Here is a 12,519-nt window from a genome sequence, read left to right as displayed (position 1 = left end):
ATTTCTGGGCACAAGACTTGCCTTTTGTTACCTAGCGCGTTGGAACAACACTTTTTATGAATACTTCTGACGCGTTGAATCACGTGCAGAATAAACTCCGCAAAAAAGTGTTGGTGTTGGTTGTTTGAATGTTATACACTTTGTTCTCATTCTCTCACTTTTGTCAATATGAGAGATGACAGATGACTATGGCAGTAATGACTCGTCAAAGCGAATCACGCTGTCTTTGCCAGATAGTCATATCACACAGGATGGGCAAATGAACGAAGATAGCCTTCGGCAGTCTTCTAGAGCTTTTCACTTTCCTTATCCGAAAGCATACTCGATTCAATTGGATTTAATGCGAGCAGTTTTCACTGCAATTGAAGATGAAAAAGTTGGAATATTTGAAAGTCCGACTGGAACAGGAAAGTCACTGAGTCTGATTTGCGGTGCATGCACTTGGCTAGAAGCCAATGCCAAACGTCATGAGCAAGGTCAATTGAAGGGAAGTGTCGATGATGAAGAGCCTGATTGGGTTAGAGAGCATGAAAGTAATAGACAGATGGAGGCATTGCAAAGTCATGAGAAGGAGCTGCAAAGTAGGATTGAAGCAGCACGCATTCGATTGGAAGAAAGGAGGAAGAATTCTGCAACCTCCATCAAACGCACCAAGGTGTCACGAACAGGAATATCCAACAGTGATTCAGAGGACGAGTATCTGGTCGAAGACAATGATCAGCGTACCGCCAACACAAGCAATGCAGCTCGCCCCGATGATCCATCGTCATTCCTCTCCCCTGCTGTTAGAGCTTTGATGGAGAAGAGTGGAGCATACATGGGGAACTCGAAAGGGAAAAAGATTCCATTCTACGCCAAACAGGGCAATGAGAGAGACGAGGAGGACGAACCAGAAACAGTGCCGAAAATCATCTATGTCAGTAGAACGCATAGTCAAGTATCGCAATTCATCAATGAGGTAAAACGGACGGATTTCGCTGGTGTTGATCTCACTATACAAAATGCTCGACAAGTGGCCGGTAATCGCGATTCCAACCGCTTTTCGGTGAGAAATACATCTCTCGGTGGTCGAAAGCAGATGTGCATCAATCAATCAGTCATCGATATTGGTCAAAGAGCAGGTATAGAAGCAATGAATGAAAAGTGTCTCGATTTAATGAAACGTAAAAAGGGCTCCACCTCCAAAGCAGGCTGTGAATACTTACCTGCTCCTGATGAAGCCGGACAGCTAAAATTGATGGAGTATCGCGACACCGTCTTGGCAGATGTTCACGATATCGAGGATGCTGTCAAGATTGGCAAAGAGATGCATATCTGTTCATACTTTGGTGCAAGAGGAAGTGCAAGACAAGCGCATATCGTGACAATGCCTTATAATCTTCTTCTCAATGCTAGTGCTCGCGATTCTCTGAACATTGAGCTGAAAGGAGCAATTGTGATAATTGATGAAGCGCACAATCTGATCGACACAATTCTGGCAACGCACACTGTTCTTGTCAGTTCTTGGCAGATTCAAAGAGCCATTAGCCAAATCAATGATTATCTGGACAAATTCTCGTCACGTCTGAAGGGTACAAATGAGATCAATTTACAAAAGCTACTGCTTACTTTGCGTAGTCTTGATACATCCTGCACCAATGCCGTGCAAAACAAGGCGCAATCAATGACCCCAGCCGAACTTATGCGAAAGATTGGCGGGAATATCGACCAGATCAATTTGTTGGAATTGGATAGATGGCTTCGGGAAACTAAGATTGCACGAAAGATTGCTGGCTATGCCGATCGAAAGCTCAGGGTGGAAGCAAGCACGGAAGAAACAATGCAGAGAGTAAGTCATTCTGGCATTTCTGCTTTGCATACCATTGAGTCGTTCTTGTTAGCTTTGACCAATAGAGATTTGGACGGGAGGATATACTTCTCCACAACATCAGAGCTGGCCAAGAATGGAGAGAAGCAATGGTCATTGAAGTATCAATTGCTTAATCCTGCAGAAGTCTTCAGTGATATCGTAAAGGATGCTCGATCGGTTATTCTGGCAGGCGGTACTATGGAACCAATCTCCGATTTTGCCATGCAACTTTTTCCTGCCTTGGATCCTGAAAGGCTGACACACTTTTCGTGTTCCCACATTATACCGAAACAAAATTTAATGGCAGCAATTGTTTGCAAAACAGCAAAAGGTACACCTCTTTCGTTCCGATATGATGCTCGTGGCGATGCAACAATAATGGAAGAATTGACGGGTATGTTGGTCAATTACTGCAATGTTATTCCGCATGGTGTTGTTGTTTTTGTGCCTTCATATGGTTTCCTTGACTCGCTTCAAGAGCATTGGAAGACATCACCTCAATTTGTTCGCTTGAAAGCGAAGAAGCAAGTTTACTTTGAGCCCAAGACTGCCTCCGAGGTTGACACTGTGTTACGGGGATACGGTCGATCCATTGATCAGGATCAAGGTGCCATCTTATTCGCCGTCGTCGGCGCAAAACTTTCTGAAGGGATCAACTTTTCCGACCGCCTAGCCAGAGCTGTGATCATGGTAGGCATGCCATTCGCCAATATCAATAGCCCCGAATTGAAAGAAAGGATGAACTATGTTCGAGCTTTACACAAACAACAAAAGTCAGGCACTCTTTTGAAGCAAAAAGAGCACAAAACCGACTTTGACGCCGGACAAGAATTGTATATTAATTTATGTATGAAAGCGGTCAATCAAGCGATGGGAAGAGCGATCCGACATCAAAATGATTTTGCCGCATTGATATTTCTCGATAATCGTTATTCTCGACAGGATACAATCGCTAGATTGCCTTCTTGGATCGTAGAGTCGACAAAAGTGTACGATACGTTTGGCCCCTCGATAGGCGCTTTGGGGGCTTTCTTTCGTGCGAAGAAGACGGCACCACAAACTTAATTGTATTTTAGGATAATCCAATATCGTAGACTTCCGAGGTAGCCTCATAGAGTGACTGCACAAAGATATTCATTGCATTGTTGTCAAAAATACAGAATAGCCTCGTACGATCTCACTTATCCCTTTGTTCATTCTTGTGCCTTTGTTGAGGGCCCATGACGTTATTGAGAGGTCCTATGACCTTAATGAAATAAAGAACAAAGCTAGGCGTAAGCTGGTTTTGAAACTCGGGGCTAGAGTGCGTTTGCTGTTAGCCCCATACATAGCCTTTAAGCGTCACGGCATGAAAAAAGAGTTGTCCATCAGTACCCTAATCAATCAGCTCTTCTTTACACACGGTCCCGATTGTTGTTAAAATTGATTCTGTTAAAAGAGATTGCTACTCCCTTCCTGTTTCTTTACTCTTTACCATTTAAATCGTGTACCAGCGTATTCACTGGCAATACGCAATGTTAAGTCAAGCTGGAAGAAGCGATGCTTTACAACGCATACAGGCATCACTAGGGAAGAAGTATAGTGAGCATGGAAACGTCCGACAAGATTACTTGAGACGTATTGCCGATAAATTTCATCTTCCAGATCGAAGAATAGCTTATATAGCTCAAGCAGAATTGATGATAGACATCTTTGAAACAATTGAAAAAGGCAAAATAGGTGTTTTCGAAGTTCCAACCTCAGAAGAAGGAATGCTAAGCCTGATCTGCTCTCCCTGTCTTTGGTTCGAGGAACATTTGAGGATCAAGCCAGAGCTGAATACCTCAAAAGATCGAGCAGGATTACGTGAAAGTACATAAAACGGAAACACGAGAGATTGGATGAAGAGAAAATAAGCAAACTCTTTTCTTCAAATGGCGAAAGTGATAGCGAAGGCATTAATCAGCAAAAGGCGAACTGTAGTCGCTTAGTTGGCCCCCAACATTGCACAAATTGAGGAATGTAGCTTAAGTAACTATACGGCCTCATCCAACAGCCCCGAACCAACGGACGGAAACAAAGGACAAGGCTATAATCTCGAAAAGTGAGATTGTTTCCACTCTCCCACATTAATTCAAGTTGGTATTGTAACCCTAAAAGCCGATCGAGCACCTGGTGGTGGGTTGAATCGAGGTGGTGGGTTGAATCGATTTACACGTGGTCCATACGCCCCATCAATGATAGCTTCCGAAATTTGTTCACGTCGTGCTCCTTGTTGAACAGCAACCTGAACTAAAGTTGTAATTAAACCAATCAACACTCTTTTTCCTTTAGGGAGCTTACTGACCTTCGATTTATCGTTCCTATTGATCAGTATCGTCGAAAACCTTTAGTTCCTCAATCAACAAAAAGAGTGTTGATTGGTTTAATTACAACTTTAGTTCAGGTTGCTGTTCAACAAGGAGCACGACGTGAACAAATTTCGGAAGCTATCATTGATGGGGCATATGGACCACGTGTAAATCGATTCAACCCACCACCTCGATTCAATCCACGACCAGGTGTAAAACCATTGGTGTAAATCTATTAAACTCCGGCTAATCTTCAGCTTCAACCGCATATTAATATCACTAAGTAGCAATGCAAAAGAAAAAGCAAGATTGGTCGATGAAGTTGGTTCGAACACCGAGATACTTCCAAAATTGAAACTCATTTACGTTTGTCACTCACCTGATCGACTTAATCACTTTATCGAAAACTTCAATAAAACCGTTTACGCCAGAAAGAAATTTACGATTCATGAAGTCAAAGAGGATTTTCGCCTTCCTCTTGATGATGATGAACAAGTACAAGTAATCGTCATGTATTACGAAAATCTTTTGGATGCCGAGCTACTTGAATTTTTCAAAATTTCCTTTAGTGGCGCTATAATGATTCTGGACGAGGCATACAGTCTACCTGAATTTCTAGCAAGCGAGAAAAGTGTCGTTCTGATAAAGAAAAGGCTTGAATACGCTATAGGCAAATTACAAAGATATCTTTTGACCCCTTCTCATGGTTCCAAAACCGTTGATCTGGAATCGAGCAAGCTATTAAGAGTGCTACAGGATATTGACGATCATTGTTCGAAGATAATAGAGATAGTTTTTGAATCCGACAGTATACGAAGTAAGGAATTTTTAAACTCAATCGGTGGATCTATCGAACAAGAAGTATTGCGTGAGCTAGAAAGCTGGTATTATCACATCATATCGGAGTCAGTCCGAGACTTTGAAACACCGGATCAAGGACAAGTCAGCAAAGACTCTATCGAAACGATTCTACCCTTAATCAGAACATTCTTAAAAAATCTTATTCATCCGGCCTATGAAGGTATGATTCACATTCCGGATCCAACATATAGAAGTGAGGCAGCAAAAAATCATTCAAATGAGCAAGGTGAGAAGCAATGGTCTTTTGAATATCAATTACTCAACCTAGGAGCAGTTCTCGAAGGAATTATCGAAGAAGCCCGATCAGTCATTTTCTGTGGCGATGTACTGGCTCCGATGACGGATTTAAAGCTACAGCTCTTTCCATACATGAAGTGTACCAAGTTTAAGGTCAAGAGTTATCCGCCTTTCGTGTCCGATAAGAACTTCATGATCGGCTCGGTGAAGAATTATTCTCACAACATTCCGCTAAAGTACATCTACAAAACTCGAGAAGAGGAACAAAATATGCGACAACTACTCAAGATGATTATCGAACACTGCAAAGTGACTCCGGATGGTGTAGTGGTCTTTGTTACTGCGCACGATTATCTCAATTCTTTAAGATCATTTTGGTATTCTGATAAAGCTGAAGACTTGTTCACGCAGCTGGAGGATACCAAAAATGTCTTTTTTGATTTTACGGATGAATTAGTGTCAGCATCAGAGTTACAGAAATATAAAGAAGCTATTCGATTGCCATCAAGATCAAACACAAAGAAGGGAGTCATAATGTTTGCCGTAATAAATTCCCGGCTTTCAGAAGAGTTTGACTTCAGAAACAGACTAGCACGTACAGTGGTCTTTGTTGGATTGCCATTAGCATATGTGGGCGTTGAAATGAAGGAAAAAACAAAGTATATCGATAAAAATTGGGGTTCATCAAACGCAAATGCTTTTTTCAAAATCGAAGAAAGGTACCAGCCAAGGCCAAAGCCGGGTGAAGCATATTACATCAATCTGAGTACGAAAAGCATTCAACGTATAATCAGCAGGGTAAATGCTGATCCAAACGACTATACGGCTGTCCTTTTGCTCGATGAACGAGCGTTATAAAACGGCTTTCAGTGATTGGACTCACCCCTGTTTGGAAGAATGGAATAATCTCTATCACTCGGTGAAAGCTTTGAAAGCGTTCTTCAAGAAACAATCAAGATGATGTGTCAAGTTTCAGATGATATCTATTCTTTGTCTCTATAACTATCTCGTATTAAAGATCGGCATGACCTGGTTTGGCCTTGTCTGCGCTTGGGATAGTGACAAATAGAGGTACAGCAAGAGCATTTAATCGACGCAAAGGCCATGCGATGAAGTTTGCCGGTGGATCTTGGTGATCCCAACGATCTTGCATATGAATTACTTTTCCATCTTTGTTTAATTCCATACTGATGGTTGAAATGATTTCTTTTGTCCAACCTAAACCTTTGAATGTGTATGCGACTCGTTGAACATAATTGACTTGGGTTGGTTCATCTTTTGTGACATGCCAGGCCTTCAGGTCACATTTTGAGAAAGCGGCTGCTAAACCCCACCATTGACCTTTGTATTGACGTTCACCTTTAGCATAACAGAGTGGATCTTCAAACACCGAATCTGGGGTCCAACTACGTTTAAAAATCTCATGTGATGGTTTTGCACTAAAGAGATCTATCGAATCTTGAATGAGTTGTGTTGCTCTAGGCGAAACGTTTTCAACGTATCCTTCACCGTTTGACATCTTGCTTAAAGCAAATTTTGAAAATTGCGGTGTTGTTGAAGCTGCAGCCATGGAAGTTGAGAATGGAGAACAAGTTAGAACGGATTGAAATGCCAAGAGGGCGATAGGTGCTTTGGATAAGACGGTACGTTGATTGGCAATGAAGAACATATTGGAAGAATTGCAAAAGAAGGGAAAGGGATGAAGATGATGTAGTTTTATACACTTACCAAGGGTTATCGTTTTTACGTTGAATTGAACATGATGACATGAGAATCTGTAAAGAGCGAAAAGCTTAACAGCGAGAGTTGCATTTGATTGAGGAAGGGTACAAGCATACACACAATGCGTAAGCCTGTTGCCTCCACTCAAACACTCGCATTCGGGAAGTAGGGAAAAGAAAAGGAAGGGTGCGCGTTTAAAGCACTTCTAGTTCAGTAGTACGACTCGGTATTCGGGCAAATATGATTGCAAGCAAGATGCAAATAACATTATCACTTCTTATACCAACAACCACTTCGAGGGAGGGCTAGGATAGCCATGGCTGTTGATACTTTAGAATCGACACGCTCTAGGCCAGGCTCAGCTGGTGATCCACAAGGCACACCAACAATCTTGTCACACTTGCTGACACTACCATCACAAACCTTGATACGACTGTTCTCTTATCCATCAAATGCTTTGGCCATCTTTCGATTATTGCCGCCTATTGCAAGACATCTGATCTTCACCTTGCTCTTCCTTCCAGATCCACCTCATCTGGCTACCAGTGATGTCACATCTTTATTCACACGTGAGAGTGGATCGGTAAAAGAGGAAGAAAGTGGATCATCCAAACAAAAACGATCAGCAAGAGGTTTGCTTGCTTCAAAGGATGTACTGAGTCGATTGGGCATCATTCGTGAACAGAATGACAACGTCTACTTGAATGTCAAATGGACTGAATCATTGCGAAGGGCATTGATTGGAGGAGGCGATCATCAATCTTTTGGTGTTCCAAGTCATACACCCGCCGAACAGCGTCTCACACCTGCTCAGCTAGATGAATTCGCTTTGAGGAATTGGGAATCCATTTTGCTCTATATGGTGGCTTCAGAGGATGTACGAACACCAAGTAGACAAGTCCTGCATCTTTTGAGGTCGGCTGGATTAATGCAAAGTGCATCTACAATGGGTGAAGGAAGAGCAAGATCACAATCATCAAATGATCGTTTGAACGATTTGTTAATCACCTCAAAAGGTTTTCAATTCCTTCTTGATGATGTTTCGGCACAATTGTGGATGCTTTTGCATTCCTACTTGATCACTCTATCCGAATCAGCTTCATCGGAAGAGGCCAATACCACGTCAGACATTGTGGAACATCTTACGTTCTTGTTCACGCTGGGGTCTGCTACCTTGGGACAGGATTATGAGATTTCATCTTTGACAGAATCGCAACAAGAGATGCTTGACTTCTTTTCCGATCTTGGCTTGATTTTTAGACGGCGACAATCTAGCACGACATTCTATCCAACAAGATTGATTACCACTCTTACAAATGCCGGACAATTACCATTGCTCGGTAGCAGCAATACTGATGGTGATGATGAAAAAGGCTTTGTAATCTTGGAAACGAACTACAAAATCTATGCATATACCAATAATCCACTTCGGATCAATATTCTCAGTCAGTTCGTTCAAACTCGAGCAAGGTTTCCGAATCTGGTCACTGGAATCATTACGAGGGACAGTGTGAAAAGAGCATTGGATAAAGGAATTAGTGCAGAACAAATTATCATGTATCTAACCCATCATGCACATCCACAAATGTTCAAGAATAATCCGCTTCTACCCGTAACAGTAACGGATCAAATTCGATTATGGGAACGTGAAACTAATCGTGTTCAACCGGAAGAAGGTGGAATGTTGTCCGGTTTCATTTCAGGTGCCGATTTTGCACTTGTACGAGAATATGCCGAACAGATGGGCGTTTTGATGTGGCATGATGCTGATTTACGCAAGATGTTTGTCACTTCCAATGGAATACAGCCTATCCGTGATTTCATCGAACGTCGTGTTGCTGCTGAAAGATGAGTTTGCATTCAACAATATACTCTGTACCAGTATTAGCCACTTTGTATTATAGCAATTCAATCGTAAATCATACAATTTAGTATAGTACATCTGTATCGAAATCATAGCCGTTCCACCACCAGATTGGCTGGCACGTCGCGTATTGCTCCGTCATCATCTTCAAATTCGAGTTGGTAGGGTGTATTGAGAATCTCATCTGCCCTTCTCATCATCTTTTGGGTTACCTTTCCGTTCAAGCCTGGTCCGCCACCTCTAACGATAGCACGGTAAAAGCAAGAAGTGTCAGGATACAATCCCAAAACGTGTGTTCCCACTTTATAGTCATCCAAAGGAAGCGTGTTGAGGTTTTCCGGTAGTGGAACAACAGCTTTCAAGGTTGTGTTGTACGTTGGCATTCCTTCATCTTCGTCATCTCGAACAACGTATCGATTTCTGTCATTATTAATGCATTCGATCACAGTTGCCATGATCCAAGTTTCACCATCATCTTCCATTCCAGCAGCAGAAGAAGGATCTCCACCCGGTCCGCCTCTAGCTGAAACATTTGCAGCTCCCGGTCCAACTTTATTTTTACTCGGTTGTCTGAATGCAACCTTTCTACCTTTTTGCAGGGGTAATTGATGTGCCAATGTTTCTCTTCGTGCTTTTGCAGGATCAATGTATCCATCCTTTCCTGCGCCTGTGCTTGTGCCGGGGCCATCTCCTGATGCGGAATCTTTACCGATCGAAGATGCCGTCAATCGTCTTGCCATTGGACCTGCTCCTGTACTTCCCGTTCCACTGCCTCCAGATTGTCCCTTCGTATGGCTACGTTTGCGATCCTGTCCGGATGCAGGTACGGTATCACCTTCGACAGATAGAGGCGACATTGCTCTATCCTTTGCGCTGATCGAAGCAGCCTGTAGGGTAGGTGAGATCGAACCAGCGTCCAACCTTCTCTTTTTCCGTTTCGACGATAGTGGATCAATAGCCGTTGAAAAGCTACCATCATCTCTAACAGCCAATAAAACTTCCAATTTTTCCAACGCACGACCGATCTCTAACTGTTCTTCTTCTAAGTCACTCTGAACTTTTTTATAATGACCAATCAAGTCATTCTTTTCTCCATCATCAACGCTCGCACTTGATTCTCTACTGTTTGCGTATTCTTTTACGTATCTTTGTCGCCTTTGATCTAGTGTTGTGACATCATTTATCGATGTGGATTGTAGTTTCTCTAGTGATCGTAAATGAGCCCGGACTGTCTGCCATAATTGTTGTTCTGCAAGGAGAATGCCTATGTGTCAGCCTCTTCCCTACAATCAGCCCCGCCTTTTTTTACTCTACTCACCATCCGATCCTGCCACACTTCCACGTTCTTTGCGTATTCTTGAAGACATTCTTTATGAACACGCACGCTTATGTTGCCGTGATGATGATGATGGTGTGTGTTCTTAGGATGCATGCACTGCACTAATTTACATGGAAAGTCTAAAATTGGAAATTGTTCCAAGGCACACGCACACGCACGTCTGCCGAAAAGTGTTGTTTGTGTCAGTCAATACGTGGGGAGAAAATAGGCACACACACATACACATAATGTACAATGCACACGCGCGTCTTTGCTATATAATAAGGAACAATCAAACGATGAACATCAATTTTATCCAATTCATTCTTCGGGTATGCTTATAAACTGGATACATTCAAGTTGACTTGTGATAAAGTCAAGATGGGCTAGAAATCCAAAATGAGCGAAAGAGAAATTCACGATTCATTTATTGCTTGGTGGCACCTTTGACAGCACCTTGAGCTTGAGCGCTCAAATCACTTGCAGTCTTTTGTGCATTTCCAGCCAATTCGCCAGCTTTCTTTTGTGCATCAGTAGCAGCGGCAGAGGCATCATTTTGAGCACCGCCAATAATTTGAGCGGCTTGATCGACGTATTGAGAAGCAGTTTGACGAGCGTTGTTCAAACCGGATTGAGCTTGTTCGGCTGTTTCTTGTGGTTTAATGTATTCGTTTGCACTGTTAAGAGCATGTCCGACAAACTGACGTGCTTGTTCGGTCAAACCTGCTAAACTTTGTTGAGCTTGTTCGGCTTGTTGTTGACCTTCTTTTGCTGCACTGTTTGCGATTTGAGATGCATCTTTTGATGCTTGATCTGCTGCATCTTGTGCTTCTCCTGCTTTGTTCTTTGCTCCTCCCAAGTATTGTTGACCGGTTTGGGTTGCGTAATTGTAAGTGTCACTTAGCAATTTTGCACCTTCTTGATAAAGGGATTGACCTTGCTTTTGAGCTTCATCAGCAGCGTTTGATGCGATCTTTTGAGCATCGGTAGCAGCTTTGTTAGCTTGTGTGGATAAATCTTGTTGGTTAGACATTATGATAAAAGTGTTTTGATTAAACAGATGATGGAAGTGAGAAGAAAAGGATGTAAAGCATGGACCTTTTTAATAATGACGATTCAATCGATTCAACATCGGCAAGATGAGCGCACGTACTCTTGTTTTCTAGTTTGCTCACTGCCCCTTTGCCCTCTCAATGCTTTCAAATGCTTAATCTTCCATTCCCCAAAATGTTGAGCATATACACTGTGTGGAACGAGTGAATGACTTGTGTGATCCATAAGGTTTGCATGTAATTTTAGCGCTATAAACTCCACTTCCAAGGTGGGAATTGGAGAAAGCAGGGCGGGCGATTGACAAGTATTCCCGTTTACAATGTGTGTTGTTGTGGCTTCAATTCAGCCCGGCGCGTACAAGTAGTTTAGTTTAAAGCTCAGTCCTTTCAACCTCTGCAGAATGACGCAATTTACCTATCAAACAAGTTCATTCTTTTCATTAAGAGCTTTTCATCTTTGAACTTTTCCCTTCACAGCCTTCATTGAACCCTAATTCGATCGAATCGGGGAACAATTAGGGTGGAAAATCAGCTTATTCGCTCTGCTTGCACGTGTAAGTCGAGAAGATGATGCAAGATGAACAAGTTGAAGTCATATGACGATGAGGAGGAAGATGACCGGACAGCCAAACGAGAAGGGGCAGTGACAACTACAGATTTATCATGGCTCGCTCCACCACCGCGAAAGGTGAACGGCATTCTCGATCATGAATGGGGTTTGGGCAATGAAACATCTTCTAGAGAAACAGGTGAAGGACCAAATGCATCCTTGACAGCAAAGCTAGCCCACTTTCACGAATTGAAACAGAAAGGAACGCATTTCAATCAATCATTAAATAACAATCGATCGTTTCGCAATCCGCACATCTATGCAAAGTTGGTGGATTGGATCGGTGTAGATGAGAATACGAGTGGATTTGCACAGCTTTCACGCAAAGAGGGCAAACCGGTTGATAGACAAGAAGCTGAAAAGGTATGGTCTTCAACTTCAGAAGCGAGAAAAGCACTCAAGAAACAGGCAGGCGCAGAACGAATAGCGGAAATGCAAAAGAGACAACAGGAAGAATCAGATAAAGCAAAATTGCATAAAAGGAGAGAAAAGATTGACTTTGCTCCTGCCTCTTCCTCTCGAGAACCGGACAGGCATGAAAGTGGCAGCAGACATCATTCAAGTGAAAGCAGCAGACGTCGTTCAAGAGATGCTGAGCGATATCGAGAATCACACCGTCATCGAGATCGAAGGGATCACAGAAGGGATTGATCCGTCTTCATGTATAACATTGTAA

The 12,519-nt window shown here is 42.6% G+C and overlaps 8 protein-coding genes across 8 annotated transcripts; 5 read left to right on the top strand and 3 right to left on the bottom strand.

Annotated features, from left to right (window-relative positions):
• Positions 1–259: 259 nt before the first annotated feature.
• Positions 260–2,989, top strand: FA14DRAFT_148083 (DNA repair helicase; the record flags this gene model as incomplete). The annotated part of the gene is made up of 2 exons (XM_025497366.1): positions 260–980; positions 1,014–2,989. 2 exons carry the CDS (start codon positions 260–262, stop codon positions 2,912–2,914), a joined length of 2,622 nt encoding a protein of 873 aa, XP_025354264.1. The 3' UTR covers positions 2,915–2,989.
• A 374-nt stretch (positions 2,990–3,363) lies between these two features.
• FA14DRAFT_180598 (uncharacterized protein) lies at positions 3,364–6,135 on the top strand (the record flags this gene model as incomplete). The annotated part of the gene is made up of 3 exons (XM_025501019.1): positions 3,364–3,700; positions 4,270–4,405; positions 4,467–6,135. 3 exons carry the CDS (start codon positions 3,364–3,366, stop codon positions 6,133–6,135), a joined length of 2,142 nt encoding a protein of 713 aa, XP_025354263.1.
• Positions 6,136–6,289: 154 nt separating this feature from the next.
• FA14DRAFT_125111 (uncharacterized protein) lies at positions 6,290–6,796 on the bottom strand (the record flags this gene model as incomplete). The annotated part of the gene is made up of 1 exon (XM_025496683.1): positions 6,290–6,796. The coding sequence occupies one exon, from the start codon at positions 6,794–6,796 to the stop codon at positions 6,290–6,292; it is 507 nt and encodes a 168-aa protein (XP_025354262.1).
• A 519-nt stretch (positions 6,797–7,315) lies between these two features.
• Positions 7,316–8,927, top strand: FA14DRAFT_168397 (transcription factor Tfb2; the record flags this gene model as incomplete). Its single annotated transcript, XM_025500141.1, has 3 exons — positions 7,316–7,549; positions 7,576–7,598; positions 7,630–8,927. The coding sequence occupies 3 exons, from the start codon at positions 7,316–7,318 to the stop codon at positions 8,849–8,851; spliced, it is 1,479 nt and encodes a 492-aa protein (XP_025354261.1). The 3' UTR covers positions 8,852–8,927.
• FA14DRAFT_191065 (uncharacterized protein) lies at positions 8,871–10,279 on the bottom strand. Its single transcript, XM_025501840.1, has 2 exons — positions 10,182–10,279; positions 8,871–10,112 (listed from the first exon to the last, which is right to left on the bottom strand). The coding sequence occupies exons 1-2, from the start codon at positions 10,228–10,230 to the stop codon at positions 8,953–8,955; spliced, it is 1,209 nt and encodes a 402-aa protein (XP_025354260.1). The 5' UTR covers positions 10,231–10,279; the 3' UTR covers positions 8,871–8,952.
• On the top strand, positions 10,272–10,629 carry FA14DRAFT_67091 (uncharacterized protein). The gene has a single exon (XM_025502675.1). It carries the CDS (start codon positions 10,313–10,315, stop codon positions 10,523–10,525), a length of 213 nt encoding a protein of 70 aa, XP_025354259.1. The 5' UTR covers positions 10,272–10,312; the 3' UTR covers positions 10,526–10,629.
• On the bottom strand, positions 10,497–11,624 carry FA14DRAFT_161561 (uncharacterized protein). The gene has a single exon (XM_025499172.1). The coding sequence runs from the start codon at positions 11,212–11,214 to the stop codon at positions 10,609–10,611; it is 606 nt and encodes a 201-aa protein (XP_025354258.1). The 5' UTR covers positions 11,215–11,624; the 3' UTR covers positions 10,497–10,608.
• Positions 11,625–11,972: 348 nt separating this feature from the next.
• Positions 11,973–12,146, top strand: FA14DRAFT_114256 (uncharacterized protein; the record flags this gene model as incomplete). Its single annotated transcript, XM_025496046.1, has 1 exon — positions 11,973–12,146. A coding segment is annotated over one exon (174 nt), but the record flags the coding sequence as incomplete, so codon positions are not given.
• Between the last annotated feature and the right edge of the window lie 373 nt (positions 12,147–12,519).

The sequence above is a fragment of the Meira miltonrushii genome (assembly GCF_003144205.1).
Source record: "Meira miltonrushii strain MCA 3882 unplaced genomic scaffold FA14scaffold_3, whole genome shotgun sequence".
Lineage (NCBI taxonomy): Eukaryota > Fungi > Basidiomycota > Exobasidiomycetes > Exobasidiales > Brachybasidiaceae > Meira > Meira miltonrushii.
The sequence above is the reverse complement of the archived record's forward strand: the minus strand, read 5'-3'. Positions and strand labels throughout refer to the sequence as shown.

Excerpts from the sequence above, each read along its gene's own strand:
- FA14DRAFT_191065 (XM_025501840.1), bottom strand. The coding sequence starts at position 10,230 with ATGTCTTCAAGAATACGCAAAGAACGTGGAAGTGTGGCAGGATCGGAT. Across the intron at positions 10,113-10,181 it reads AAGTGTGGCAGGATCGGATG|AACAACAATTATGGCAGACA; the intron begins GTGAGTAGAGTA and ends TTCTCCTTGCAG.
- FA14DRAFT_161561 (XM_025499172.1), bottom strand. The coding sequence starts at position 11,214 with ATGTCTAACCAACAAGATTTATCCACACAAGCTAACAAAGCTGCTACC.
- FA14DRAFT_67091 (XM_025502675.1), top strand. The coding sequence starts at position 10,313 with ATGGAAAGTCTAAAATTGGAAATTGTTCCAAGGCACACGCACACGCAC.